Source organism: Psittacula echo (genome assembly GCF_963264785.1).
Source record: "Psittacula echo genome assembly, chromosome: 4".
Classification (NCBI taxonomy): Eukaryota; Metazoa; Chordata; class Aves; order Psittaciformes; family Psittacidae; genus Psittacula; species Psittacula echo.
In genome coordinates this window covers 111,672,221-111,689,499 of record NC_137738.1, presented here as the reverse complement: position 1 = coordinate 111,689,499, position 17,279 = coordinate 111,672,221, and the positions used below count along the sequence as shown (strand labels likewise).

The window sequence follows — 17,279 nt, the reverse complement described above, 5'->3', positions numbered from 1 at the left end:
GATCCATGCTCAGCAGGCTGCCACGTGGGGACCCGAACTTCACAACGGCCCAGCTCATTTGGGTGGTTCTTTGAAGAACCTCACAGAGGATCAGCCAAGCTGTTGTGGTGACAGGGGCACTGTTGGTGCGTGCAGTCATCCTGGGCAAGGGTACAAAGAGGACTGGGCACAAAGTTGACCCAAGGAAAGGGCAGCTTTGCCATCCTGCCAAAAATCTCTCTTCCCCGCAATGACTAACCCTAACAAAACAGCTCCTGGGAGTGGGAATGGGGAATCCTGCACCCCAGTCTGGCTCAAAGCAGGTACTTCTGGGGTTGGTGGTCAACGCGACTGCATCTGCACCAGGCCTGTGAAGGGCTGAGGTGGCATTAGCAGTTGTAGAAGGCTTGTTTCGTAAAGCTTCCAGTTAAGGAAAAGACTGAAAAGGATAGGCTGGGGTCTTGTTTGCATCTGATGGCTGCTATCGTAAAGATGCTGATGAGAAGTCCTGTCTGAAGCAGGACACGCGAGAATGACATTTTGACTGTATGAGACCTTTGAGAGAGAAAGGTCTGGGTAATCCAAACCTGTTCTTTTCTTCCAGTAAAGACAACTGCCTTCCTGTATGTGAACAAACCCTGTTTTGAATAAATGTTTTCTAGCCCAAGTACATTACAAAGCTACAATCCTCCCTCTCTTTGTACAGCAGGTACGTTGTCAAGAGTGGCTCAGAGCTTTTGCTCCTCAGCCTCACGGCTGGTTTGCAGTGTGCCTCGCTAGCTTTCCACACACAGGACCTGTGCCGTCTTGTTCGCTTTCTCATTCTGCCAGAGTAGTCTTTAATGGTTTAACAAGCTAACAAGTGCTCGTCTGATTTAAACTTGCATTATGTTCTGCTACCCTGATAGAATTCCTAATATTATAAACACCCTTAATAACACAGCTATAATCTGGAAAACCTGCTCTCCTTTTTCCAAACAATTACTTAATGAGGCAGTAATTTATTCTAAGCTATATTTATTGAAGCCCATTCCAGCTTTATCAGACATACTCTGTTTGGTGTGTGCAGTTAGTCAAAAACATTAAAACTGCTCCACTTCTTCCAAGGGAACGTGTTACATTTAGCAAACTGACAGCATTAGAAGCTGTTTCCAATTTAATAGAAGCATATGTTTCCTGCAAGACTTAACACACTGCAGAGTCGGAGATTGCCTTAGACTGCGGCTTTGCCTTTTTTTAGCGCAGTAAAAGGGAGCTGGAAACGGAAGGCAGAAGTGGAGTTTGTAGTTGTGTTTTGGGGTGGCTTTGCTCGCTTTTGTTGTGCAGAGAAGCCTTCTACAGGGCTTGTGCAGGCTGCGAATTGAAGGAACTGTCAAGAAAGTGCAGTGGGCGGCGCAGGCAACGCTCTCGCTCGGAACGCAGTTTCTGATCATTAACAAACAGCCAGCGCTTGCTTTGCCCTCTGGGCCTCAAATAGTACAGTATGCAACAAGGGAGAGCAGGCAAGGCACGAGGATGGAAACAGTAGGATCAGATTACAGTTTCAAAATATCGCTGGAACACGTTGGCTGGCGTTACACTATTGACTGGCTTTATAATTGCATTGCTTATTTGCTAGCGGAGGCTTCACCTTACTGCTTCATTAACATGGACACTCCTTTGGGGACTTGGGGATTCCAGGCTCCGAGCACCAAAGTCAACCTCTGCAAGAGCTGCGTGGCTTTAGATGCTCCTCAGATAAGAGTCTGAGCTTCCTCTGATGTGTCCTGCTTGCCAGGAGGTTTCCTTGCACAGTCCCTAACTAATTCCTGCTTAGATTGGCCTCTGAAAGTCACCCGCTATGGTTCCTCTCCTTTGGTTTTTAACTCAAGGCTAGAAAAGACCTAGGTCGCTCAGCTTGCTGATTGCTCTCCCTCAGTCTTCACTTCTGAGTGCCTAAAGGCTGTGCTTCTGTAGGGAGAGGGAAGCTGCCTTTCTTGCTAAATGCAGCAGTGGGGTGCTGAGCAGCTTTGCTTGCCTCTCTGCTTCTTCTGGAAGAGCCAAGGTCCACCCATCCGCCACAGGAGATGGGAAGAGTTAGGTCCCTATAAAATACATGTGAGAAATTCCTGCCGCTTACAGTTACTGCTGACACCAGCAGCCTTGCAGTGAAGGCTTGCGAACGTAAAAACAATTCCCTGTACTCTCTGGAAGCACAGAGCTACCCAGGAGGCCAATTTTTTGATATAGCTGTAAAGGAGACTTTTGTAAGTGCTTATTAAACCTCACTCGGTTAGAAAAAAGAAAGAAAAAAGGCAGCCAGAATGAATATAAAATGTAAGTGTTGGGGAAAACAAACCTTGTAAATGGGGAATGTCTGAGCACTGGGTGTGGAGACGACACAAACCCCGTCACAGCTCCATTCCTCTTGTTTAGGATTGAGGGTGTTGTTTTCTAACTCATGTGTGACACGAGACCCAGTTCTTACCAGGCAGTGGTTGCCAGGAGTCGTCTCCAGCCAGGCAATATGGACGCGTTGTACTCGAACAAGTCAAATCTGCATCAGATCCTGAGGAGCAGCCTTGGAAAAAGAAGCGAGAGGGAAAAAAAGCAGGCAGCAAACCCCACAGCACCCGTCAGCGCGCGCGCTGCGAGCCAGCTGCAGCACATCAAATGTAGCCGTGCGTTGCTGTGCGGTACACGCTGTACTGGCTCCCGGGGATGCTGCCGAGCCAGGATTTAAAGACCCCAGTGTCAACAGAGGAAATCTTCAGGGACGGGGGATTTTCATCACGCTGTGGCTGTCGCCTCCCAGAGTCCACATTGCTGATTCCCTGCAGCCCTGCAGTTAAAGCTCGGCACCTGGGCTGGTCAGCTTTCCTTGTGCTAGGTGAGGCTGGGAGAGGATGCCAGATTTATCCTGGCGTTCCCCTCCACTGTTTCTCTTCCTTTGCAGCGTTGAATGGGAGGAGGATGCCTGTGCTCTCGAAGGGCAGGCCAGCTCCCGGCTGCCAGGGCAGGTTTACTCTGCTTTGCCAGGATCCTACAGGCCAAGGAGCATCATGCTGAGGTGGGTGAGCCTGTGGTCCTGCTCCAAGGGGGTCTTCCTGAGATGCTAGCTGCTCTGCCATGGCCTTGGAGATGTGGAAACAGGCACAGGGAAGGAGAGGCTTGCCTCTGTAGCTCTATGGGACAGATACTTGGAAGTCATACGGGCTGGTTACAAGTGCAGGTGGTCCCTTAGGCTGGATCTGGCAGCACTGAAATGCCCCATGGTAAGCCCAGCCTGCCTCTGCTAGCTAAAAAGTATGTAGCCCTTGTCTTGCAGGTTGAACCCAGCTGGCACAAAAGGCCTTTTAATTTTGGTCCTGCAGCTATCTATGCCAAATCCTGATCCTGCTGAAGTCAGTAACAGAACACTCATTGACTACAGCTGGGCCAGGGTACAGCCAGTGCAACCCTCAAGGATGAGGAGTGAGGAATGGAGGAGAGGAAAATAATACTTCATGTGCCAGAAGTGACACAGAAAGTGAGTGATTTACTGGATAGAGACTCTACAAAACCCTGGTGAGGTTCATTTGCACCTGAGGTTTGGGAAACTTTGTTTTGAGAATGAAATGTGCAAATTCAGTACTTTCTTTGTGGTTCAGGAGGCTTTTATGGGGGCTTTTGTGTTTCATTTTTCCTGTGCACATGTGTGTGAAGCAGTATTCCATCAAGTCAGGTCTGTGTCCTCTGTCCCCCCGCTTCAATTTTAATTACCCAAGATTCAGAAAGTAACTGGTCCTGCCTTAAACTCCATTTCCCACACAGGCCCCTGCTGTTCATGTCTGTCTTTTCAGCATTGGGCTGTGATGGGTGCAGTAGTGACCTGTGGACTCTGAGGCTTGATGCTTTTACCTTTTTCAGCAATGTGGCGTTCATTCTAAAAGTGAACCTCACTGTACTGCTGTTCATCCTCTAGACCAGGTGATAGGACTTACTAAAAACCCTTTTCTGCTGCTGTCCCTCTTGGTGTTCAGTTCCTCTTTTTTTTTTTTACCCTTTCTGTCTGCTTTGATGAGCAGGGAGGGACTAGTGGGTTGTGGAATGGAGTTCCAAGAAAAGTCCTCAGTCTTGAGAGACAAACTAAACTACTTAAAGCCTTTGAGAATTTACATTGAAGGGTATTTTTATTATTGGTGAGATAACCAAATCACTTTTACCCTTTGTTTTTACACACCTAGTGCTTCCCTATGGCAAACTCCCAATTATTAAAGACTTCGGAAATAGTCCAGCAGAGACAAGGTATAATGTCCTAAGTACAACTGATAAATACATTACTTCTCTCACAGCGTGTGTGTACCTCTCTCCTCTGGAGAGTGAAGGATTCATCACTGAGTGGGCTCAGAGACATAGGCATTGCACGAGCTTTGCTGTGTTTAATCGATGATGGTTGACTCCAGAGAACCACCCGCTCCAGGCTGATTATCTCTTCTGTTGAGCCCCAGCTGTATTTTTTTTCCCCAGCTCTGTCTGAAGAGGATGCAGAGCCAATAACAGGCAGCTAAATGACATACAAATATATATTAACTTTTGTTTTTCAATTAAGAAAAGCCAACTCCCAGACAATGCTAGGGTTTCGCTGGCTCTGAGGCGCGTGCAATCGCCCTAAATGGGCAAAAAAGCAAGTTGAAGCTTTCACAGCAACAGTGGTTCAGCTTTTGAGTCTGGGTCTGCCAGACCTGGAGCCAACTGGTGGGTAATACTGGAAGATGTCCAAGCAACTCCCCCCACCCCAATCCCTTGATAAATGCAGTTTTTCCATTGCCTTTCATCAGCTTTCTGGTTCCACATAACTCAGTAACATTGAAAACTAACTTGCATACCAAAACCCTGCAACACCCTTTATTAAAACAACAACAAAATGACATCCCATCTCAGCTCTTAATGCTTGGCCCCAAAATGATGCTTGCTGGCAGACAGATGGAAATACAGCAGAAATACATCTGGCTGGGACTGCTGCTCAGCCAAAATGGATGCCCGGAAGACCCTCCATGGACATGACCGTCTGTCACTGCCTGTCCAGTCTCGTGTTTTGGTGGGTTGTTGTTGGCTGACTGTCCCATTATGGCCATAGGACTTGGTAGGCCAACTCTGTCTTCTGCCACTTGGGAGGGTGTAGGTCTGTCTCCTTTTGTACTGATCTTTGGCCAGCCTGATCTGTTAAGTTCGGTGCTTTTCTTTTCCCAGCAGGATCTTTGGCTGAAAAGGCTAGGATCAAAGTTTGAGATGAGCAGACCTGAGCTAGATCAAATGCTGGCATGGTACAGCCTGGCTTTGTAACGTTATTCAGTATCTTAAGATCTTAAGAAGTGCAACACTGATCTCTTAAATGTATGCATGAAACTGCTGATTGAAGGAGAAAAGAGATGGTTTGAACTGTAAAGAACAAACAGGCAACGTTGTCTTAAGATCTGGTGGTCAGAAGCTATAAAACGCCTTTATGGAAACCCAGAGAAAGGCTTGCAAGCCTGAAAGCTTGTCTGTTTTTACCAGCTCTATCAGTTGGTCCAAAAGATACCGCCTCCTTGCTAGAATGAATAAAGTGATTTATGGAAACTGGAGGAAAATGTTTTCACAATTCCCCTTTGCATGCTGGAGGAGAAGGGAATAAAAATGAAACTTTATAAAGCTGGGAGTCTGGTCGTGCTCATTTGAGTCCCCTCTGTGGGGGAATAAAACCCTCTTGCTTAGGCTGGCATCCTGCTTTGCTCCTTTAATGGTTAGACCCACTTCAGAGAGCATTACTGGGGAAAAGGAAACTGAAAGCTGTGCTGAAAAGCTAGTAGGTGACATTGGGAGTTGCCCGATCTATTTTATCTTTTAGAAGGACAAGCCCTGAACCAAGCTATGTGAAGACTGAGTAAGATGTGGAAGCTTCATAGCCATACTTACAGGAAACCTTGAATCATTTCTAAGCTTCCTGGAAAATGACGTAGTGAGAGGCTGTCGTCGTGCTTACTAATGACGATCCCATAGCTCTGACTGATCAGCTTAAACAGTGTCTTAGCTACCAGCACCTCAATCTTGGATGCAAGTGGACTCAATTGGGTTCATCCAGAATGCTTGCTGATGAATAATAATAATAATAACTGATAATCATAAGTAATAGCTGAGCCCAGGGAGTGGAGCGTGGCCACTCAGATAGTCTGTTTCCTTTATCAGGGGAAAAAGGTTTGCTTTGTACAGTGGATATTTTTATACATTCCTGGCAGAGCTTAACAAACTTCGAAGCTCTTGATAGTCCCCAAGCAATTCAAAAATGTCTCCTTTAAATAGAGCACTGCGGAAAGAGCATTGCTGTGTCTTTAGGACAGAGTCTGCCTTCTTTCAGGGGGAGGAGGTAGCAGGAAGGGACAGAAAGCTCCTAGCTCTCCTCTTACCCATTGCTGGACTTGGGGTTTTGATTCTTGGTAGCCTGGTTCTCCCTTCCTTGCTCTGTCCGAAGTGACAGGGTGCATTTCCATCATGAGCAGCAAAGCCCCCCTTTGCACCCCAAGCCCGTATGCACAGCTCTGGAGTAGTCCATGGAAGTGACACTAGGGAGCAGAGAAAAACCAGGCTTCGGCAGCAGTGAGAGGTTTTGTTCACCCGAGATTCCAGGCGCGGGGATCGCTGGTAGCTGGCCAAGGAGCTTGGATGGCAGCCTACCTGTTCCTTAGCTTGCTCAGCTTGTTCCCTCCCCCCTGCCTTTCTTGCTTTAATTGCATAATATGCTAGAAAATGATCTGGATTTGGGACTTATTTTAGACCAGAAGAGGCTCACTTCACCCAGTCTCATTTTGGATTGAACAGCCAGCAAATCCTTTCTGAAGCCCTTTTCTGCATTGAGACCCTGACTTCTTTTGCCCCTTTCTCCTGCTTTTCAAGGGCTCTTTGCTTTTAAATGTCCATCGGCCATTCCTGGGGAGATTTGCAAGTCCTTAGCTACATTGCCTGTCTGCAGAACCAGTCTGTAATGACTGAATTTGTGTTAGGCCTGCCTGGTGCAGATCATTTTAGGGGAACTGGGAATTGCACTCAAATAAGGAAAGCAAATTTTGTCTACTGAATGATAGCTAGGCAATAACTGGATAATAAAGCTCATATGAGAGGAGTCAGATTTGGGGTTAAAAATCTATTTGCCTGTTGCAACTTCTCTCTGGGTAGCTGGGGCTGGAAAGCATCTTCCATTTTATTTCCTTCTTTAAAACAAGACAGAAATCTTCATGCTATTGCATTAGCGTTTTGTTAAACGGAGGGAGAGATGCAGGGATGAACAGGGAGCTGTCTGGGATGCCAGTGAAAGGGCAGCTGGGTTAATGCTCCAGCATGTCATCGCTTGTCCTGGGTTCAGCAGTAGCTGTATTTTCCCTATGCCTGGGAAAATGAGGAAAGCTGAAAGTTTGCCCTAAGACATGGAAGCAGGCGGAGCCAGGGTGCTGCCCTGCAACACCTGCAATCCTACCCCTGTGTGTGCAGGGCTTTTCCTTGGCCGATCTGATGTAGCCTATGGGATGGGCAAGTGAAGTGTGGTAACGGCCTCTGCTCCTTCTAGTTTGATTTAGATGCAATAAAACAGCTTCACTGGGAAACTGGGCCCATGCAGATTGGGGCGGGGGGGAGTTGGAGGGAACCTGCCATCTCACCAGCACTGAAGGAAGTCTCTGTCCCAAGACCTGTGCCGTTTCACCTGTGTGATTGTGGTTATTTCACCAAGCCAAACCCTGGCTACTTACTGGAGATGGGTGGTGGTGTGGGGCAGAGGGTTTCTGCCCCTAATACCTTCCTTTTCAGGTTGTGCTTCTGCCACAGCACAGCAATTGCTTCATTCATCAGTGTTTGGGGGGATCTTCATGTCACAAAAATAACGGTGACAAAATGAGGCTGGGACTGCTGTGTAGAGGAGCATTTCCAGGCACCCGGAAACATCCTGGAAGACACAGTACCAGGGATTGAACTGCCCTACTTACTCCTAGCTCAGCAATTACTTATGATACAGGGGCAGGTTTGGTTAAAATTCCCATTGTTTTCCTCTTCAAAATCCGCCATCTGAGCAGGAGAAAAGCACACACATTTATGCTGATTTTTGTTCCTTAAAAAGCCTTACACCATTCTTTTGTTCTCAAATGAAACCTGACATGGATGCAGCCCTGAGCGAGAAACACGCTTTGATGAGGGGAAGCAAAGACAAATGGTGCATCTGGAGTGATGCGTCCTTGCTCTGGTGCAAAAGCTATTCTGTGGCTAGAAAGCTCCTGAGAGTCTTACCAGAGGAAGCAGAGGCTGCTGGCATTGCTTAACCAGGCAGAAGCTCAGGTTTTCAAACACCATCATGTGAAAATGCTTCCCATACCCAAAGGAGCAGGGGGTGAGAGAGAGCACAGCCCTCTGTCAGAGCTGCCATTGCTCCATGTGCAGGTGGGGATGCAGCGCATCACCCCAATGCAAGGCGCAGGCAGGTCCACGTTCCCATGTGGATTCACAATGTGGGACCAGGGGTGCTCCTGGAGTCTGGTCCCGGAGGGGGATGCTCAGAGCTTCAGGAGATGCCCAAATCATTTGAAGCTTTCTGAGGCAGATGCCCCTTCTCCTCACTGGTACCCAGGCACTGTCAGGATTGAAGGCCCTGGCTGCAGCAGCAGAGAGTAGTGCAGAGAATGGTCTTGGGGATTAGACTAAAAGACCTGATGGATCATCATCTTCATCTGCAGTTTATCTAATTCTGAGTGTACCGACTGCATTTTCTGCTTTAGTAGTTAAGTCCTTAGGCGATCAGTTAAATAAACCCACAAGGTCATATGCATGTAGCTTGGTGTGCTGAAGGGTTCAATATCCTCACTTCACCGGGAAGGTTTCTCTCAGTATACAATTGCTTGAGCCTTGCTCCCCTTTGCCCTGTGAACATGCTTTTGAATGACAAGGGAAATGCATTGCAAGAACTTTGGTCTGTTAGGTTTGTGTTCCCGAGCATATTACTGCATCAGTCAGGAAATTTAAAGGAATGTTCTATATACCATCTGTAGCTTGTGCACCAATGTACAGATACGTGGGGCCATACGTTTAACATATTCAAGGGGGAAATTCGCTGCCAAGAGTGCAAGGGTTTGAGTTTTATAGATGCTGTTTGAATTCCTGCTTCTAATTTACCAGTGTAGTGGTGCTGAAACATGGTGGACCAGAGCAGTGTGTTAAGGTGTCTGCTGTGAGTTACTTATGTGGACCGATTTCCACTTGTTAGGGGTAAGTAAGGAGGGGATAGAGTGGTCAATCTGTCCATACTGCTTGTACAAGGGAGTAGTTGAATTGGGATAGTGACTTGGGCAGGAAGGACAGGCTTCAGGCTTTGCTGGCTTCATCAGTCTTTACTCTTTTCCTTTCAGATATATGTTGGGGAAAGGAGGAAAGCGGAAGTTTGACGAGCATGAAGATGGGTTGGAAGGCAAAGTGGTGTCTCCTACTGACGGTCCCTCTAAGGTGTCTTACACCTTACAGCGTCAGACTATCTTCAACATTTCCCTTATGAAACTTTATAACCACAGGCCATTAACTGAGCCAAGCTTGCAAAAGACAGTTTTAATTAACAACATGTTGAGGCGAATCCAGGAAGAACTCAAACAAGAAGGCAGCTTAAGGCCCGTGTTCGTGACAGCTTCGCAGCCTGCCGACCCTCTCAGCGACAACTTCCGCGAGGCGCAGCCGGCGTTCAGCCACCTCGCCTCCCAGCCCCTTCTCCCCACTGACTTCGTAAGCACTATGCCCCTGGAGTCCTGCCTCACCCCAGCCTCTTTGCTCGAGGACGACACTTTTTGCACTTCCCCGACTGTCCAGCACGATGGTCCCTCGAAACCACCACCTCCTGCTCTCCAACCAGTAAAGGACAGCTTCTCCTCAGCCTTGGACGAAATCGAGGAGCTTTGTCCAGCACCTACCTCCGCAGAGGCAGTAGCAGCCCAAACAGCAGCCGATGACTCTAAAGACCACCCCAGTGAGTCCAGTGTCCAAAAGCCTGAGGGCCTCCCGGAGAGCAGAACGGCTGAATCCAAACTCATGGACTCGCTACCTGGCAACTTTGAGATAACAGCTTCCACAGGGTTCCTCACAGACTTGACCCTGGATGATATCCTGTTCGCTGACATTGATACGTCCATGTATGATTTTGACCCCTGCACGTCTGCCACGGGGGCTGCCTCAAAAATGGCTCCTGTCTCAGCAGATGAGCTCCTAAAAACTCTCGCTCCGTACAGCAGTCAACCAGTAACTCCAAATCAGCCTTTCAAAATGGACCTCACAGAACTGGATCACATCATGGAGGTGCTCGTTGGGTCTTAAAGCATAGAAATATAGCAAATTTTTTTTGTTGTTTTAATTATTTTAAGTACCAATATATACACTCGGTAGTATTTCCGTAGTCCCACCCCCAATTCACAGCACTGTGCATGCGTCCTTGCTTGCCTTTTTGGAAGAGAAAAGGATCACACTAGTTTTTGCTTCAAGCAGAGTTGGAGTGCCTTCATCCATGTCTGACCACTTCTAATGTATTTTTGTTAAAGTGGTTCCTCAAGGAAGACCGAATATCCTGAGATAGGGAAGAATATGTATTGCAGACAATGGTATGTTACTACAAAAAAAGAAAAAAATGGGAAAAAAACTATGTCAAAGCTAAGCACAAGGATTATGTTGGGGAAAGCTGTAAATTGCATGTGCATATTTGTCTATTTTTTCTATAAGTTTTATTGCAAGAGGTAAAGAAGATTTTATTATTTAGATAATCTCAATACCATTTTAGCCCTGTCTAGGTTGACTTAGCAATTCAGCCTTTTGGAGGCATTAACCTGCTCCTCTTTAAGTGTTGCATTTACATGGCTGTTTAGAAACTGCTGCCCAAATTTATTTTATATTTTTGTACAGATTCTGCAGTTTATGATATTGTTTTTTCTAAAAAACAAATGCTGTTTATACACACAAAAAAAAAAATAGCTATTTTGATAGGATTTGCTCACATAGTTCCTGCATAATTCAGATGTACAAGAACCACTTGTACTTTTATACAGAGTTGTAAAGTTTTATATGTGTATGGTGCAAAGAGAAAATTGGATCAAATAAGCCTGCAGTCGGTTTCCCTGAATGCAAACAAACAAAAAAGTGCTTTAAGAAAGGGCTGGGAGCTGCTTCTATCGGAGTTTCACAAGTGTTTGCTCCCTGCTGTACCCACTGCACACTACTGTGATTCCTGAAACTTAGAGCCATGTCCTTTTCCAACACGTATGTGAAGCAGTTGGCAGGAAACAGTTGTGGAACTTCACCCGGAGAGGTCCTGAGCACCACCACCGCGGCTGCAGCCTCCCCGCTCTGGTGTCCCCTTGCCGGGGCATCCAGTCCATCCTGCGTGACGTGGAGCGCCTTAACACAGCGGCGGATCAGCACTTCCTCACCCGAAGGTGCGGAATTCCTCACTCCTGGGAATGAATGGTTTTGAGGGGGAACGTGCCCATTGCCCACCGAGAGCCAGCTCTCAACCTTCTTGAACGATGGGCGTATGAGCGGAGCGGGCAGAAGACTGGCGTTGACAGCGTCCACTCACCCTTTCTTGGAGCATTTCTCCTTCCCTCTCCCCACCTCACTGTGCTAAGTGCTGAAAAAGGCAACTTCAGTATTACTGCAGTGAAGCTCATCTCTTAACCTGCACTGGATGGACTTGCTTTAATATCCATTGCTGTTGAAACTGGAGCCAGTCGTGTTGCATCACTTGGCATCTCGCGTAGGGTTGGTTTCTTGTATCAACTGTGTTACCTGCTTTACACTTTATAGACCCGTTTTACAACGAATATACAGACACAGCTTTCTATGCATGGTCCCGTTCCCCCTGACACCTGAGAAGTCTTCTCATTACTGCACCAATAGCATTTTTTAAGTTCATTGTGGTGTACATTTAATTTAAAAACCTATGTTTGCAATGTATCATGCCTATTGCTGAAGTTGCTATGGCATTTTAGTTTTTCAATGGTACTTTAGCTGTTGAGTGCCGGTTACAACCTATATTGTTGACATGCCTATGGCTTCTTTAGGAATAACTTTTATATTTATTTAAGAAATTTTAAATTATGTTTTACGTCATTTGGCAATATTCAGTCCATTCTGCTCCCTTCTTGTCATGGATGAAATTGGGTCTCGCCTGCCTTGTGAGGAGGCAGCTTTGTATAAATTGGCACTTTAAACCAGGCCATATGTATTTATTAGTATATAGATAGGTAGATGTAACTTAGATGTGCACACAGACACAGTATGACAGCAAGTACGGTTTGCAATGAAGGAACTCCTAATGGAAACGAAACGCGGCATCTACAAGTACAAAACGTGCTTCTGGCTCATAATTCATCTGCCAGGGTGAGACGTGGGGCTGTGGGAAATAACTAAGGGGGGTGTGTTTGCTTTCTTCTTTTTCCCAAGCTGAACTCAGTGGAGCAGTGGGTTTGAAGTAGTTTCCTTACATCAACTTAAAAAAGAAAGTTACCGTTTCAACCAGAAAACCATTGACCAAGTGTATCTTTAGGGACCATCAGAAATGTGGGGTGGGAGGTGGGGGGGCGGTTCCATCTCACACCCAGCAGCCTCTAGGCCTTGCTCAGCCGCAGCCCTTGTAGGAAAACAAACAGCCCTGTTGGATTCTGCACCTCCTGGAGCTGGAGTGACTGGGAAAAGATGGGCAGTGCTGTCAATGCTACCACGTTTCCCATGGTAACTTGGTAAGCACTTGCCTTACCATGGTTAAAAGCTGATCTGCAGCGTGCTGGAGCTGCCCGGTGGTTTGGGGATTACTTATGCATTTAAACAAATATATGCCAGGCAAAAGTTGACATCAGTCCCATTTTGGAGAGCTGTGCTGTCAGGTGGGGTTAGTTGCGGTTTTTGTATCCAGAGGACAGGAGCCAATCTCTGAATCCACTCTTCCACACAGAAGGTGATGTCTCTGTATCCTTGGTGCTGAAGCACATGTCCTGTGGAAGAATCTTTAGAGGAATCCCATAGGATATAACCTATGGGATTGGGCAAAAGGTTAGCAAGGTAGTGCATGCTACAGCGGGAAAGGCTCAGCTGTGGCTTTGTCCCCATGCAGTCACTTACTGTCTCTAGTGTGGCCTTTGCCATGGTCCTAACAGCAGCCACGTGTGGAATTTCTCCACAGCAGGGATGGACATTGACATTAATGTGCAATGAAGTGACAAGATGGGAGCAGAATAAAAGAGCTTTGGATTTGAAGTGATTTTTTTTTTTCATAAATTATTTATTCTTTTTTTTTTTCTTCTGTAAATATATTTATTTTATTGTGAAGCTAACAACATCTGGATTGTAACATGTACAGAATGTATGGTAGGAATGTATCCTCTTGTAGGAATGTAAATCTCTATGGAAAAGGGTGTGGGAGCCAGATTCAGAGAACATGAATTGAGTTCCAGTCGGGATACGCATGGTTCAACACGAGTATTTTTATAACTCCCCCCACTCTTTTTCTAATATGGGTCTGGTTGTTTGAAATATGCAAAAAAAGGTATGGATGAGGGACAGTTTTAGGTTCAAATTCATCCTAATCAGGCTCCTACCCTGTCCACGCTGGTGGCATCCGCAGCAGGAGGCAGGAGCTAATGCATCATCCCCATCGTGCTGGCCTGGTTGATGTTTGATAAAGGGGAATCTCTTTCCGTCACTCACGGGAAGCCCAGCTGAAGTCCCCAGGGCTGGAGAACGTCACAGGATGTCCCCTTCAGCCCTAGAAGTGGTGACTGAGCCGCAATCACCTCATTGCCAGAAGGTGAGGCCAGGCACGAAGCCAGGACCGCGCTGTGCACGTGCGGCAGAGGGAGGGTTCAAGCTACCCACGCCGCCCCGTGCGTCCGACCAGCCCGTCCTTGGGCACCGCAGGACCACACAGCCCCGTATGCAAAGGAAGGGGAACGTCCCTCTTCAAGAGACCGTCTTTGAGCAGTGTCATGGAGAACTGCACCAGTGGCACCTTCCTTGCAGGCAGCGAGGAAAGCATCGTGGTAAAGCCGCCGTCTGAAGCAATCACTGCGAGAGTAAATCTGGACCTTGTGAAAGGTAATTTGTTTTTTCCTTGATGCTGTGTGGCGGCAGCCTGGGTTGTTTTAAACCAGTGTTTGAACCCCAAAGTTTGTGCTTTTATCACCATTAAATTGAGTAAATCGCAATGGGTCCTGTCTGACAAACGGTTTAATTCACTCCAGCACATTGTGAACTTCTTGTTCTTGTTACAGGGTTCCTTTCGGTTTGGTTTTGGTTTTGTTTTCTCCCCCCTTCAGGTTTCAGGATCCTGCTTCTGTGCAAGTTGCTTTCAGTGCTTCTGTTAATGAATGAGACTGAACAGTTTTAAAGAAATTAGTTCTTTTTAAGCACTTTTTCTTTTCTTTATTATTTCTTTTCCCCCCTGAAAACTAAGCAAGTTCTGGAACCTCTTGAGACACACCAATTGCAGATAAAATCCCATCCTCAACTCCTATCTAGTTCTGAGCGTTATCCGTACGAGCGCCTGGAAGGGCCAGGATTCTGGATCAAGTGTAAATAGTGTGACATGTTCAGTGCATGGATTTTTGAACAGGGCTTGTTATTGTCAAAAAAAAAGAGAAAAATATATAAAAAAAAGAAAAAAGGCTGTATTTCCCTTCCCCTCCCACAGACCTTAGAGCTGTGCCTTTTCTATGCAATATTACAGACATATACATCTGAAACCAGATTACTGTATTCACATGTAGGTATGGGCTGTAATCAAAACAATTGGACAAATGTACATGGAAATGAGCAGTCTTACTTTTGTAGTTTTATATTATACAATAAACAATTAAAATAAACTCCGGCTTTGATTTGTTCCGCAAGAAATGGGGATGGAAAGGGGGAGACAGAGCCCATGGGCCTTATCCACCATGGGGTGTCTGTGGGTGTTGGCAGGGGAATCATAGAATGGTTTGGGCTGGAAGGGACCTTAAAGCTCATCCAGTCCCAACCCCCTGCCACAGGCAGGGACACCTTCCACTACACCAGGTTGCTCCAAGCCCTGTCCAACCTGGCCTTGAACACTGCCAGGGATGGGGCAGCCACAGCTTCTCTGGGCAACCTGTGCCAGCGCCTCAGCACCCTCACAGGGAAGAATTTCTTCCTAATGTCTGATGCAGATCTCCCCTCTGTCAGTTCAGAGCGATTCCCCCTTCTGTTGCTTGTAAAAAGTCACGAGCACGCAGGGGAGGGACAGCCTGCTCTCTTGTCACCCCTCTCTCACCTTATACAACAGGTCCCCTTGTGTGAGGCCTGTTCTTCACATAGAGGTGCCCTCAGTGGCCATGTCCTTTTGCCATCCTTCATGGATAATGTGTGCCAAGGGATGCTCAGCCCTGATGCAGTACAATGTGTGGCTCTGATTGTGTGTTACCAGGGTGCCGTTTAGTTAGCTGAGAGCAGAACCTATCCACTTTAATTCATATAATGCACTAGGCCTTCAGGGCATTAAATTCAGCAGGAAACACCTGATACCTTAATCCATTGCTCCATTTATCAGTGCCCTATTATTTCCCCTTTATCCCCCTCCCAGGTGACTGCTGTTTGCTTTCAGGGCCAGTCAGGAGGGAGATCTCACCCCATCTTTGGCTCCAGCCTTTTGTGGCCATAGATCATGGAATGGTTAGGGTTGGAAAGGACCTTAAGATCATCTAGATCAGTGTGTGCAGGCCAGCAGTGCTCTTTGGACAGTGAGTCTCCCGTCACCGCACGCTTCTCCTGCCCTCCTACACCCACAGAGACAAAACTGCTCCAGTCTGCATTTACAGCGACCCAAAACCAGACAAAACAGCAGCAGTTTCCCCATCCCGATGTGCCGCACATCGCAGTGCAAGGGCAGGGAACTGACCTGCGTTGCTGGCGCAAGAGGCAGCACCACAGGGCAGGGCCCTGAGCATCAACTGCTGCTTGGGGACCAATGGCTGCGGGGACACCAGAAACGCAAAGGGAGAATTAAACCACTCAGCGGTTGGACCCTGCCTACTCAGCAGGGGTGGAATGCACCCAGCACAATGGTGCGAACCCTCTCCCCAGTGGCTCTGCTCCCTCCCAGGCTATGGTAAGTGCTGGCACTGCACTGGCAGACGGTGCAGATGTTTCCCATCATCCTGATGCAGCACACGTGCAGATGCTGCTGTTGTGCTCCCAAAGCTGCTCTGGGTTTGTCGCCACCTCCGAAGAGCTCGCTTCCTCATTTGGGACTCGTTAGTGAGAGATGCCTCCAGCCCAGAGCATCCAGGCCAGGCATAGAGCCCTGCTCACCCCTTCCATAAGTGAGTGGCTTCCCACCTGCTCCAACCTCCGGCTAAGCAAGGCCAAAGCATTGCTTTGGGCTTTTAAAATGGGGTACCCATGCGTGGCGCTGCAGCTGCCAGGCTTCTGTCCAGAGCCAGCCCTTGCTCGAGCTTGCCTCCATGGGGAGTAGGACTGGGGCTCAGCACTGGTACTGACCTGTGGTGGGCAAGGCTCAGGTCTGAGATACCTCCACTGGCACCACAGCACAGTACAGCACACAGAGGTGATGGGAGCCTGAGTGCCCACAGGGCTGAAGGAGCTCCAGGTGCCCCAGGAGCAGGGTTTACGCAGAGGAGCTATGGTGCTGAGCTCCTTGCCAGCAGCCATGCCCTGGAGCTGGTGAAGGGCTGCATCCAGCCCTGCTGCTGCTGCCCCCATCACCATGCAACAACCCCACCGCTGGCAATGGCCACCACGCTCTAACCTGGGACAAGCAATTGTAGGATTTGGGTGTTGTGGCCAGGCCACCACCAGCATTCACAGACCCTCCCCAGGTAGGTGCCATGTGGGTAGAAACACACTTAAATCCGGCACTGATGCAAGGGTAGGACAGCAAAAGGCACCTTGTCCCACCCCTGCCAGCGACAGATAACGCTTCCTGCCTCTGCACATCTGACCCAGGCCTGGAGGGATGCATCCAGCACCAGCAGCCAGAGCGAGCCCAGCTCCTGGCACAGCATCCCTGGGACACACACATCCACTGCCCACCACAGAAAACACAGCAGCGAAAAGCCACTGGGGATAAACCCCCTCCAGCCATAGGCAATGCTTCCTAACGCTGCTCTGAACCAGCGCTAACCCATCACCCGGGGCAGGTCCATGGGGATGCTGCCTCCACGGCTGAGCTGCGCCAGGAGCCTTTGCTCCCTGGTCCTCTCCCTTTTCCACTTCACCTCCTTCCTCCTGGCTCCTTCTCCTCCGCTCCCGCTGTGCCCCTGGCC

The 17,279-nt window shown here is 48.0% G+C and overlaps 1 protein-coding gene across 5 annotated transcripts in view; it reads left to right on the top strand.

Moving 5' to 3' along the window:
• The window catches only part of SERTAD2 (SERTA domain containing 2), an 84,635-nt gene extending 69,791 nt beyond the window's left edge, over positions 1 to 14,844 (top strand). The window contains exons 3-6 of one of the 5 annotated variants that reach the window (XM_080614551.1): positions 584 to 688; positions 2,915 to 3,028; positions 3,287 to 3,487; positions 9,363 to 14,844. In XM_080614551.1, the coding sequence (XP_080470677.1) occupies positions 9,367 to 10,311 (945 nt within the window). In that variant the 5' untranslated portion in view covers positions 584 to 688; positions 2,915 to 3,028; positions 3,287 to 3,487; positions 9,363 to 9,366 and the 3' untranslated portion in view covers positions 10,312 to 14,844. Of the gene's footprint in view, positions 1 to 583; positions 689 to 2,624; positions 3,029 to 3,286; positions 3,488 to 9,362 lie in introns of those variants that run through there. The other 4 variants (XM_080614550.1, XM_080614549.1, XM_080614548.1 and 1 more) reach the window with 4 other exon arrangements.
• Positions 14,845 to 17,279: the final 2,435 nt, after the last annotated feature.